The 13,990-nt window shown below is 40.2% G+C and overlaps 1 protein-coding gene across 1 annotated transcript in view; it reads right to left on the bottom strand.

The window, feature by feature from the left end:
• Positions 1 to 4,196: 4,196 nt before the first annotated feature.
• LOC136943695 (CUB and sushi domain-containing protein 1-like) overlaps positions 4,197 to 13,990 on the bottom strand; it is a 402,237-nt gene continuing 392,443 nt past the window's right edge. Inside the window, 6 exon segments of the mRNA XM_067237118.1 lie at positions 4,197 to 4,363; positions 6,134 to 6,260; positions 7,566 to 7,653; positions 8,989 to 9,101; positions 9,246 to 9,407; positions 10,514 to 10,693. Of these exon segments, the coding sequence (XP_067093219.1) occupies positions 4,204 to 4,363; positions 6,134 to 6,260; positions 7,566 to 7,653; positions 8,989 to 9,101; positions 9,246 to 9,407; positions 10,514 to 10,693 (830 nt within the window). The 3' untranslated portion in view covers positions 4,197 to 4,203.

The following is a 13,990-nucleotide window of genomic DNA, read 5'->3' as shown; positions in this document are numbered from 1 at the left end:
TTGAACATCTCTGGAGAAATCTGAAAATGGCTGTGCACCGACGCTCCCCATACAACCTGGTGGAGCTTAAGAGGTCCTGCAAAGAAGAATGGGAGAAACTGCCCAAAAATAGGTGTGCCAAGCTTGTAGCATCATACTCGTAAAGACTTGAGGCTGTAATTGCTGCCAAAGGTGCTTCAACAAAGAATGAGCCAAGGCTGTGAATACTTATTTACATGTTATATTTTTGTTATTAACTTTTGCAAATCTATTGAAAATATAAAACATTAACTACACTTTTTTCGCTTTGACATTATGGGTATTGTGTGTAGAATTTTGAGGGAAAAAATTTACTGAGTCCATTTTGGAATAAGGCTGTAACATGCGGGAAAAAAGTGAAGCGCTGTGAATACTTTCCGGAAGCACTGTACATGATAGTAGCTATCACACATTGTGAGCAGACATAATGGTTGTACCATAGGAAACAATGTCATAATTTCCTACATCTGTACAGCCACATAACCTTACGCAGTAGTAGCTCACCTTCATACTGGATGCACATGTTTATGCATCTCTCATGCACTGATAAGGCTTATTTGACTTTTAGGCTTTGTTAAAGCTTTCCAGTTTGTGACGTTACGTATGCGACGTTTCTTCTTGTGGCTAGCTAGTTAATAAATGCTAATTATTGAATTTCGAAATTATTCACAATGAAGGTATTGATTTAAAATAGTTACATTATTGGACTTAACATTTCTATTTGACCACCATTTTTTTGCATGGACTAAACCTGAAGTATGTCAACACATGCAAACATGTTCATGGGGATATGTCTGCGGATTTATCGTGAAATTAATGTGACAAAGACAGAGATTGAAAAGGATTAGTAAAATGAAGACAGGAATATTTCTTAAACATAAAATTAAATACATTTAGTTGGGAAGTGTCTTTGTTAAAATTTCCATTTGGTTGACACTCCTATAACCTGAGGTGTCTTCAGAAGAGCATGTAAGAATCACATTTCTAGTATGAGTAGTGTTCTAATGATAGGAAATCGATGTCCTTGTTGTGCAACCATGTATTAATTACAGAATTAAAAGTCTTAAACTTTGTTGTACTAAAAGTTGACAAGAGCAAATAAGTAAATGGGTTATTATGTAAAAAACTTTATTCTCAAATAATGTTTTCAAAATATGTCATAGAACGTGTGTCATAGAACAATCTGTGTGTACAATGTCTCTAAGGTTTATATTCTCTCACATTAACAAATATATACCAGCGGTGTCTTCAAATAACTGCTTGTATATATCCACATGTGCAAACAATGTTTAAACCTTCGACAATATACATTTTATATTCATACTCAGACGATAATTTAGTAAAAACATGTATTTTAACTAGTTTTGTACCTACAGTAATCAAAAAGTACAGCATATTTAATAATGTTACAAATCTTCATAAAAAATATATTTCTGTACAAAAACATGTTATTTTGCACCTACTTCAAGTCAGCAGCACATGATATGGTAATGGTGATGTTGGATGCAGTTATACAGCTCTTTATAACAGGGTCTGATATAGAGATGTTATTGCAGCAAGCCCAACAGAAGGCAGGATGGGATGGTACGCAGGGGACTTTCGTGACAACTGCTGGGAGTGCTGTGTGTGTGTGTGGGGGGGGGGGGGGGGGGGGAGGAGCTGGACTCATATATTTACTTCCTAAAAGGATTGACACTGCAGGGCAGTACATAGGTGTGCAGTCAACAACAAGTATGTAAAATACAAAATAGTTTCATTTTGTAGAAAATTGGAGGAAATACAAATGCTTTCTGTTTCTCTCTCTCTCTCTCTCTCTCTCTCACACACACACACACACACACACACACACACAAACACACACAAACACACACACACACACACACACACACACACACACACACACACACACACACACACACATCTTGTAGTGATACAATGGACAGGTACACACAACTAATATGATAAGGAACGTCTCCCAGAACAATATCACACAGTTTAGTCATCAACACATTAATCTCAAAGCAAGTGCATAACAGAGACAGGTATCTGACAACTAAGCTAAGGTAGTTCTTCTGTATGGATAGAACTACTGTACTGTTCTAAATAAGATGGGATACATGCATTAACAAAATGATTAGGAAATACACTGAACTAACCCATGACTTTGGAATCACAGTGTACTGTTCAGTAGATGCATTCAAGTAGCCCTACACTCTCAAGCACAATAGAGTTGTAATATCATAGTTGATAGTTTAATCATGCTTGGTATTAGATAAGGCAGTGTCTCTCAGAGTGGAGCTAAGTCAACTGTTCTCTATCTTAATTTAATCATCCTTGACCATTTGGGTAGGAGGGGCCAATCAGAAAAAACATAAGGTTTAGGGAAAGTGATTATTAATGAGGCCACACCTATGAATTTCCTGAAGCCATCTCTATAGTCATGGTTGCCAAGGAATTGTTGCTATGTGAGTCAGTGTGAGATGAGACATGACAAAATTGTATGGCACAAATAAAATAAACTAACACTTGTGGATTAAAACTGATTTAAAGCAAGAGCAGCATTTATGAAAAATAAACATTTAATTAGCTCCAGCATCATAGAAAAGAATGTCGTTCTGCATTAGAGGTATTTTTGAAACATGAGCCAGATGGGAGAACTGTGAACTTTAATGGTTTACTGATGCAAAACATGGTGTGGGCCTGTGGCAACATGAAACTGGCTACAATGGCCAACACAAACAACTCACATCTGATGTGATTCACACTGTCATTGTCAGATACAGACTACAGTCATCTGTATTTCCACTGTCACTGACTTTTCACTGCAGATCAGTCAGAGCAGAAACGTCAAGGGTATCACTGTTCTGGAACAGCATCACGCTTCATTAGGTGACAGATGTGAACCACCTGATCTTCAAATCTCATATGGAATGTATGTGATCACTAGAAGCTGTGTGGCTTCTGTCACGTATCTGATAGTAAGAGGCGTAGTCCCTAGTATCAGCGTCAGCAACACATAAACAAAGGTCAGTCAGCCTCTGCAATAAGATGAGATGGATTTAACATGTCTATGTACACATGATCGAAACCCTGTATGTCATCTTCCCAGACACTTTTCAGATAGAAAATTCCTCTTTTGATCCCAAGTTTCATATCCATTCATACACAATAGTGCAACATTTGTGCAATAAAGTAATTTATTAGCACAGCAGCTGGGGAGATTCCAACTCCAGCTCGTGGAGCCAGCCAGAGTCCCCCTGCAGCATGGTGCAGCTGTGGCATATCTTCTCTGGACAGGAGAGAGGGCTCTCCTCTAGGGTTCATCTTCACTGAAGAAAATACTTGTATCAACAATTATGTGGCTTTGCAAGACACGTCAATAGTTCCCCAGGAAGGGACTTTGGGAGGAAAGAAAAAAGGGAAAGAAATAGGCGAGTGAAAACATTGTATCTCCAGGGCAGCCATGAAAGGCAGGAGTCCTTGATCCAGAGAAGAAAAGATCTGCTGTCCTGTATTTCCCAGCTATAGATATGATCTCTGGTCTACCCAACACCAATACTGTTAGTTGTATTGTTGAGTCATCAGAGTTGGTGATTTAATGGTGTATGTTCCATCTTCTACACTTGTTTAAGAGAGAGGAACAGTTAAAAGAAAAATGGCACCTAGAGAAAACAAACCTACCCCCTCAGGTCTAGCCATAGCCTGGCCCAGAACCAGATATCTGAAGTATGAGTCTAGCTGTGTGTGGGCTAGCTCAGTAACAGGTCTAGTACCAGGTGCAGAACCAGGGGTGTCTGTAGGCTCACTTAGAACCAAGAGGCTTGAATGTGTCTATCTGGTGACAGACCAGTCAATAAGCAGTCTATAGACCAGTATCTTGCCAGTATCTAGTGATACATTTGTGTATCTTTCCAGTACAGGGAAGGTCTTGTTAATGACCTTTCCACCAAGCTAAATATAAATTTTCCTTGGAATATACAGGTATTGTAAAGGTTGATAAGACAGGCATTGCAGGGAAGTCTTGCTGTGGACCAGATATTGGACTAGTCCACTGGAGTGAAGACTTGCACTGGACCGGGTATATTTTCAGTCCATTGTAGGGAGGGTTTGCTGTAGGTACACTGCATGGAAGTCTTGCTGTGGATCTGATATTAGAATGATCCATGTGGAGTCAGAAATGGAGAGCTATACGACAGTGCAGACTGTGTTCAGTGTGGTGTCAAACCTCACAGCTTTGGCTTCTGTGGGCTTCATGTTGGTGTCGTACATTGGGTTCTCAAAGGAGGCTTGTCCATTGGTGCTTTCATGGCCCGCGTAGCCATTGTACTGGACCTTGGGTCTAGTTCTGAAAGAGAAACACAGACAGTTATGGTAATGGTGGTTTAACCTCACAAAAAAGGCAGGACATTGTTACATGTTCAGGGTATGGATGGACCCAGTTTCATGTTGAAATGGGATGTTTTGGGATGTTACTCTATCACAGAAAATGAATTAAAGAGAGAACTCAGTGGTCTCACAGTCATGTTATTACAGAAAACTATGGCTACTACAAAATTGACTCTAAGCTACCAGTTCAATTACTCGTAAGTAGAATGTGAAATTGAATCACCAAATAGATCAGACATGGCAGGTGAATTCTTCAACTCTGTTAAAAAAGCACAAGCAATGTTTATGGATAAGGGAGTGGTTTCCTATCTTGCGAGCCTGGTATTTAGCCTCCATTAGCAAGCAGTCTGTAGATATTACTTAGAGGAGATGGAGGAGATCTAGCCAAAGCTCTGTAACCTTGTTTTAAAGTTCAACTTGAAGAACTTGATTCCACCCTGGAGTAAGCCTCTCCCTAATGTTATACACAGTACCTTCCACATCCCTTTCTCACCTCCATCTGCCTTACCTCAACCCCATTTCCATATAATATTCCCCCTCCGCCCCCCATCACCACCACACACACAAACATTTTGGTATAACAAACCGGCAGCAAATCTCTGTATAAGCAGTTTAAGGATGTCTCTTTCTGTGAGTGTCTGCCAGTAGGGTCCATCTGACAAATCAAAATATATTTCCTGCAGGCCGAGTAGCTGAATAAATGGAGTGGAGAAAGTCCAGTGGAGAAACATTTTCTAAATTATATGCAAAATTCAATAAAGAAGCTGAGAAATGAATAAATAGTATACCAGTTCTACCAGGTTCTACCAACTTGATGACACTTGACGCATGGTTATGATGCTGTGAGACAGCCAGGAGGACAGTCATCTCTTAGTCTTAATACTTTACATATGGATGTGTGGATAATTAACTGCAAGATTCCATGATTTGGTGTAATAGTCTAACCAAGCAGCTTAATTGACAGCTCCCCTCATGTTTTTTGTAAAAACCACAACAATAACCAGACCCAAATGACCTTAAAAAAATATTACAACAACATTGAGGCTGGTTGGTGTGCTGACAGAGAGATGACAATATGAGGTCAAAGAACACAACTTTTTTCACTAGGCCTTCTGTTTACATATTCTGTTGGTCTAACAAGCTGATAATAGAAGGTCTCCATTGTATTGGCCAAGCAAGTTTTAACCAAGTTATTTTCACAATTGTCCAATGAGCTGGTAGGACAGCATTATACCATAAGTCAGTTTACTTCCTATATCTTAACTTTAGTCTGTTTCCACAGCATGAGAAAGGAAAAGAGAGGATGAGGATGTGTCTGTCGAGGCCTGGTTGCCAGGATGATAAGAGGTCTTACCTGACGGCAGCCCTCATTACGTCTTTGGCTCTCTCATTGTCATCAGTGTCAGGTGAAAGTACCCTGCCGATTTTTATGGACTTTAATACCGGGTCATGGCCATTTAATCTAACAATAGTCACATACTGTATTCTCTTTCTTTTTGCTTGTTCAGTTAGCTTTGGAAAACTCCAATGCTCTTACAATTGTGATAATTTTTGTGTGTACAATAGCTGTTCTCTTTGTTGTTGTAAGTGTAGCAGAATTTGTATTGTATGTAGATCAGTGGTATTTGGGAGGCGGCACAGGAGTTTCCCATAACTGATATGAAAGACACAGCTAAGCACACGTACAGCTTGGTAAGTTACCACGGCGACAGCCAGACGAGTGGCCTACCTGTGCTTGTAGAGGTAAAAGGCAAATCCTGATAGGATCAGAGCAAAGAAGGGAACCAAGATGGCAGCTGCCACTGAACTGCTGTTGGTGTAGGGGTTGCCCGGGTCTGGAGCTGTTGTGGTGGGCCCTTGAGGACCAAGGGAATGAGATCAACACAGGCTCAGCTCTTACAATCAAATCATTTTATGGTATATGTAAAATTCTTAACAGATCACAATGGAAGGACATACAGGTAAGGATGTATCCTTCCACTTAAGAAAGATTTGCTTGATCAGATGTTAGTTTATTTCCTCCAGGAACACAATGACACTTATTGAGGGACTTGCTGCACTTGTTGGTTAGTTGTAACTGATTTAACTGCTTGTACTCGCCGTGAATTATATCATTGTTGCTTGCTTTCCTCCAGTTACACTCTAGCACTTTCGAGGATCATGTTGTGTTATTGAAATGTGTTTAACTACATGCTCTTCTGGTTCCACCCATTGGCACTTATTTGCTTTTCACAATGTATGCTTCATGTTTTGTCTGCACGCAATGTTTTTGGGGCTATCTCATTGTTTATGAGAAGGAGTCAGGTGGCTGAGCGGTGAGGGAATCGGGCTAGTAATCAGAAGGTTGCCAGTTCGATTCCCGGCCGTGCCAAATGATGTTGTGTCCTTGGGCAAGGCACTTCACCCTACTTGCCTCGGGGGGAATGTCCCTGTACTTACTGTAAGTCGCTATGGATAAGAGTATATGTAAAATTCTTAACAGATCACAATGGAAGGACATACAGGTAAGGATGTATCCTTCCATTTAAGAAAGATTTGCTTGATCAGATGTTAGTTTATTTCCTCCAGGAACACAATGACACTTATTGAGGGTCTTGCTGCACTTGTTGGTTAGTTGTAACTGCTTGTACTCGCCGTGAATTATATCATTGTTGCTTGCTTTCCACCAGTTACACTCTAGCACTTTCGAGGATCATGTTGTGTTATTGAAATGTGTTTAACTACATGCTCTTCTGGTTCCACCCATTGGCACTTATTTGCTTTTCACAATGTATGCTTCATGTTTTGTCTGCACGCAATGTTTTTGGGGCTATCTCATTGTTTATGAGAAGGAGTCAGGTGGCTGAGCGGTGAGGGAATCGGGCTAGTAATCAGAAGGTTGCCAGTTCGATTCCCGGCCGTGCCAAATGATGTTGTGTCCTTGGGCAAGGCACTTCACCCTACTTGCATCGGGGGGAATGTCCCTGTACTTACTGTAAGTCGCTCTGGATAAGAGCATCTACTAAATGTAAATGTAAATGTTTATGATCATTGACCTATACACTTTTTGTAAAGCTCTGTCTTGTAAGTCGCTTTGGATAAAAGCGTTTGCTAAATGACTAAATGTAAATGTAAAGTGTAGTCCAATATAGAAAATGAAGTGCACGAAGCAGGGGCTGTACCTTGTCTGGTTAAGAAAAACTTCCCAAAGTCTTTGTTGTGAATGTGGCCTTGATAAACAAAGGTCTTCTTGTCAGATTCTGCTGTTACCTAAAACAATAGAAGCCAGCAGATTAAAAGTGATTGGCATATGAGCTCAAACATACTTTTCCCTCTTCTTTCTCCTCTGTCCTCAAACAGTACACAAATAAATATCTGTCAAGATCCCTTCCTGTGTTACCTTGTTTAGAAACAATAAGTTCATATTTTAAATGATAATTTAATATTTGTCAAAATACTAAAATAATGGAACAGCAAAGATGTCAAATCTGTCTATACAAGTTTTGCCCTGAACACAAGATACACATTGCAGGGCTCGACATTAAGGCTTGTCCGGGACAAGTGGATTTTTTCGTAGGGCAAGTGGAAGACAAATGTACTTGCCCCACTGGCAGACATCCCAAGTCTCCCGGAAGTTCCGGGAGTCTCCCGCATTTCAATAGCGGCTCCCTGACGCCCGCAAATGCTATACAATCTCCCGGAAATCGGCGATTTTGTATTTATAGCGAGCAAGAGACTGTCCAATGGTCATTTCTGGTAGACAGGTGCAAATTGCGCGTTTTGAATGCGTCTCGGATTGGGGGGTGGAGGGGTCTGCACTAGACAAGTTTAAACTCAAACAAAATAAAATGCCATGTTACTTCATGTTATGTGCCACTCATTACGTCTATTTTACCGATTTTATTTTACCGAATTCTGCATTAGCAAAACACAAAAAAGTGGCTTTGTCCCAAGATCTCTACAGACCGGGCAGCTAATTTAATGCGTCTCAGTTACACTATCAGGGCTTGGAAATACTGTGGCAAATGGCTAGTAGAACATAACATTTCATAATAATTTCAGTAAATCAAACAGCTGCAAGACCCAGTGAAATGTTATACAGCTAGCAAACTAACATTAGCTAGCATCGCTAACGACATTGGCTAACTCAACTTCGGTAGGCTATACTCAGTATTTGCAAGGTAGTTAAACTTATACTATATCTAAAATAATTTTGTAGACATAACAATGTATTTTGCCACTAAATGTTGGTGTTAACTTTTTATTTTTCAGCAGAGGCTGATTTACCAAGGGGTCCTTTAAAAGGTGTATACTTTACAGTTGAATATTACAGTAGCTGATATTTAACTTTGTAAATTTAACCGATACAAATGCTGTTAATGCTTGCTAGGTACACAGCTGCCGATGCTATCATTTTATAATTTAAAAATAAATTATAAAATTATAAATCTTTACCCGGAAAAGTGACTTTTGTGGATGGACAAGTGAAACGTTAATGTACTTGTCCAAAGGACAAGTGCCTCAAAATGTTAATGTCGAGCCCTGTACAGCCTTAAAACATTTCATGAGCTGAATTCAGTTAGCCTATACAATGAGCAGACGTACATATCCATCCATTGCCCAGTTGTCATTCTTGAATTTACTGAAGTAGTGTTCGGTTGGCCCTGTGATCTGGTAGACCTTCAACAGAAGATGATTCTCCTCCTTCTTATAGGTGCCTGAAGACCATAACATAGGCAGACAGACTGTTTACTATGGAAGGAAAAGTCTTTACAGTAAACATGGATTCACAGAAACCATCTCTATAATGCAGTGTGGAAGTGTAGTCTGGAGAGTGCATTGTTGCTGCGGTTGTTGTTTACCTGCCAGTTTGATTTGGACACCGCTCTGCTCTAACAGGATGACGTTGACCCTACCCGTTGTAGCATTGAAGCCATTCACTGTTACTGTGGTAACTTGTCTCTTCCCGAGGAACTCGTAGAAACCACTCCAGTCAGAGTTGGAGGAAAACACATCAACTGGAACTAGAACACAAACACACACACTCGTTACTCTCCATTCCAGCAGCTGCCCAAACAGACGTGTATAAAAAAATGAACTCACCTCTGATCTTGTTTTTTTGCACATCCGACTCCCCTTCCTTAGCTTTGCCATTTCTTTTGGGACCGACTGCAACCGAGGAACATAATAATAATATGACATTTGTGTGCATGGTCCTGAGTGCCATGGGGAAGTGGCAGCTCACTAATGACTACACTAATGTAACTGTGACTGCAGAGATGTCCAGCAGGAGAGATGCACACAGGGTAATCGTACAAACACGGATCAGCCTATTACAAAAAGCCATTACTGGTTACCCATCAAATCATCAATATTGTAACTTTCCACAGACTACTAATATATGCAAGAAAATATGACAACAGAATTTAATATAAAACAGTGGGGATGTGATTTGCATCAATTTACTGTGATAGAATTTTAGGACATGTATAGTTTAGTTACAATGTATATGTTTTATAAGCGGTAATCTGTAAGCTCCTTTGTTATAGATAGTGAATGTAAGAAACTGAGGCTCTGGAGGATGGGTGTAGAATCTTATATGACTATCTTGTAGGGAAAGAAGTCAGATTGTTTTAAGGTATTTATGACCTGGGGGAGAAGTTGTAGAAGGGGTCAAAGAGGCAGCTGCTCTGAAATTTGGCTAGAAGGACTGTTTCCTGTTTCATTGTTTGTGTTAATTAAAAGTCTTGTTTGAAGATGACCACACAAAGGACAGTTGACCATTTGGCTGGCCAACTCCTGTGGCTTCATTATCTAATGGTCTGGAGAGAGATACAACATCAAAGAACTTTGGGACACGAGGCACTGAGGCTATTGTTTAAACTGTCATTAAATAGAGTTAGCCAATCATAGAGACTGCTACATTGATTGATTGACCATCTAGAAGACCATTTGTTCTAAGTTTATATAAGGCAGTGTTTATGGATGTTCTTTACCACTCTTCCGAACGACCTGTAGCTTATAGCCTGCGTGTCCATCGTTATGACTGGTCACAGAGTACTCTGTTCATTCTTAAGATTTGTTGACTATTCAAATTACACAGTACCGCTAGAATTTTCCTTCACAGTACCTTTGCAGATTGGGGATTTGCCCGACCACCTCCCATCTGGCCGGCAGGTCCTGTGTTCAGATCCCCCCGCCAGGTACAAACCCTCTTGACAGGTGTAGATGAGGGTATAACCCAGCGTGGGAAGATCTATGGCACGTACATCTACATTAGAGGGAGTCTCTGGCTGTCTGCATGCATGGGCTGGAGAGAGAAAGAGAAAGAAGGGGAGAGAAAGAGAATTGTAGAAAGAGAGAAGGAGGTGAGATTGATTGAGAAGAAAGAAGGAGAGAGAGGCAGAAAAGCTTAATATTTTCTCTACTCATCCCTTGCAGGCATTAGAGATTTCCAAAGATCATCCCTGTCATCCGGAGGACCCAATGGAAACCAGCTACGGCCTGCAGGAGTTGCCTAGGGAATCTTGAGAGGTGAGCTACCCGAATGGCACATTAATATAACTCTAACTCTCACACATTACCAGGTTATACACTGCTCACATACATCCAATTTACTACAGATAGTTTCTGATGAAGACAGCCGTCCTTGCTTTCAATTGGGTGTGCTTTGCCTTCGGCAAGGGCACAACCTTTGTTCCCTCACATATATATTATTGGGTGTGCTCACGCCTTCGGCGAGCACAACCATTGTTCTCTCACAAATATATTATTTAGTGGTGGGAATACCACTAAGTTAATTTTTTAAATCTAGATTAATCTCACTGTTATCTTGGCGTTAATCTAGATTAAAATGGCTCATTTGTATTCCGCCGAAGGCATTCGGAATATGTGTGCTACCCAAATAATGACTAAAAGTAAGTCTTTGAGAACGGGTTTCTCAAGCCAGGTGGCGCATTAGACCAGGAGCTCATCTCCTGTTTTCAAAATGCATCACAAACTGCTTGAGAAAGATGTTCTACTATGATAATTGGTGATGAAAATAAATTATGTTCAATAAGATGTACTTGTGTTTATTAACTGTTTATTAGATTAGTTAGCTTGGCTGATAGAGCTGTGCTGACGGGCTTGCCTCGGTTGCACTCAAACATCGTAGTTTGATGACGACTCTTCCCCTGCGCTATATCAGTGCTTGGCCCGGCATCTTCTGCATTAGCTAAAGGATGCTTTGCGTTTAGGTGGTATTTGAGACTGGAAGAACTCCTACAGTAAACTAATTCCGCATAGCACAAGGTGCAAACAACCTTAGTCTTGTCGAGGTTTCCATTGGGAAGCTTCTTAAAAATACATTTTCCTTGAAGCAAACCAGGCAGCTTCATAGCTGCATCCATGTTAGCACGTCACGTTTGATGTGATAATTTCATACACAAGGCATACACACAGGTTCGAAGACTCGTTTTCGCCCCCTAGAGTGCAATTCGGCTAGGTATACATCCGCGCTAAAATATCAAGGTGAAAGTCACCATAGCTTGCGTAGTATAGACCCAGCTCCCAACCCAACTTTGAGAATAAATTAACGGCAATATTTTTTTTATCGCCCGATAAAAACGCCGTTGTTGGCGTAACGGCCCACCACTAATATTATTATTATTTCTTTTTGCCCCCCTAAGCATCAGTCAATATTTGGGCTACATAGACAACGTCGCTGTCAAAAGGTTTGTCTTGGTAGCGATTGAGTTGCTTGTATTTTTATTAATGTTCCGTTGCATGGTTTAAGTAAAAATTAAGTTTTTGTGTCGAAAGGTGAAGCTAACGGTGGCTTGCTAGCCACAGTCACTGACGTTGCTAACGTCACTAACGTCACGAAAACACGCGTGACTACCTCTAGCAGAACATTAGTTTAGCAGCTCATTAACTTCTGGGAGATAGCTAGGCTAACTATGGCCAGGGCTCTCAAGTTTTGAAGACAGGCAAGAGTGACATTTCCCCTCCCCCAGCCCCCCCTCAAAATTAATTAATTAATTGCTTTTTACCTGACATCTTTGAAAGGCAGCAATGATTAAGGCATCCATGGCCAGGATATAATGATAAAGTATGACATGAAAGTGTAAAAACATCAACTATGCAAAACACTTAAATGTATTTAGTGCTAATAAAATTATTAAGCCTATTTTGAAAAACATGTTTATAATGTGACAATATGTCAGTCATCGTGTGATAATGAAAATATGACTACGCCTAGACTCAGGGGCGATTCTAGGATCAGACCTTTAGGGGTGCTCAGCCCCCAATGACAATGTGACATGAATACAGTGCCTTGCAAAAGTGCAAAAACCCCTTGCTAATAACAGGCATGCAAACAGGTCAAGGGTGAAAAAGGTGAGAAGGATACGGCGAACCCTCGACCCTCTAGGGGGGTCCGCTCCCCCGGAAGAAAATTTATTAAATTTGAAAGTTAAACGCATGAATTTGGTGCACTTCGAGAGCAAAATTAAGAGGCTAGATCTATGTAGAATCTGTGCTCTTGTAAACAATGTCATGTTCTTTTAACCATAAAGACATTTTTTGTATAGCATTGGTTCCAGAGCCAGTTGTAAAGTTGGGAAGCACGGGTAAAATGCTGTGTTGGCCACGGCCACGAACATAGGTTATTTTGGTTTCAAAAAGGTGAGGAGTTTGCATGCCTATAAATCCCTAATTTCACTGGATAACAATTCATACATTTATGTATTATTATGCAAAATATTGAATGAATGAAAAAACTAAAGATGTCCCTTTCTTCATGAACTTTTTAATTATTATTATTTTTAGGGGTGCTGAGATTAAATTTAGGGCTGCTTCAGCAATAGTGCTATTTTCTGATTAGCTATTGTGTAGACCTTTTCTTTTTTGATTGGGTGATAAGTGGCAGGCTCGAGTAAGAACTCCAGGGGAGACGCGCTTGATTCCTGCCGGTTCCATAGTGAGAGAGGCGCGGCCAGAGAAATTTCGGTTGTGCACTGCGGCATATTAAATATAGTTTTTCTGCGTGAGAAATACGATGTGTGGCGGGAGTGCGTGACAAAAGACCAAAATGAGTGACAGTCACGCTCAATGCGTGACACTTGAGACCACTGTATTTGAAAGTTAGAGGAATTTTTTGGACAATTTAGTTGAATATCAGAAAAAGAGCAGGCAGCAGTGTGCCACTCTGCTTGCTGCTCATTCATAAAAATCAAGGAGTAAACATTTTAATGTATTTCAAACTGTCATAATTCAAAATTGGCTGAATATTTGAAAAAGCTGAATCATTTGGGTTAGAATGTCTGAATGCTGAATGTCTTGTGAACATTTTAAAGGTTGAATGGTGTCTCTAGCTGTAGTATGCTGAAGTAGTTACGTTTAAAAGAGGAGGAAGCTTTTTAATGATTTGAAAGGATAATTTGCACAAAAACCTTAATACATAAAAAAGTATAAAAGTGAGAAATGAGAAAAGCATAGCACACATCTCCTGAAGGAGCTGAACATTTTGATTCCACAATTGTAGGAATCCGTGAAAGTATGCAGGACTAGTTAAAGGACAAAAAACGGCGGAAGAACTAAAAAGTTGACAACTTGAAAGTGCATT

This window comes from Osmerus mordax, chromosome 5 (assembly GCF_038355195.1).
Source record: "Osmerus mordax isolate fOsmMor3 chromosome 5, fOsmMor3.pri, whole genome shotgun sequence".
In the NCBI taxonomy this organism is placed as follows: domain Eukaryota; kingdom Metazoa; phylum Chordata; class Actinopteri; order Osmeriformes; family Osmeridae; genus Osmerus; species Osmerus mordax.
The sequence above is the reverse complement of the archived record's forward strand: the minus strand, read 5'-3'. Positions and strand labels throughout refer to the sequence as shown.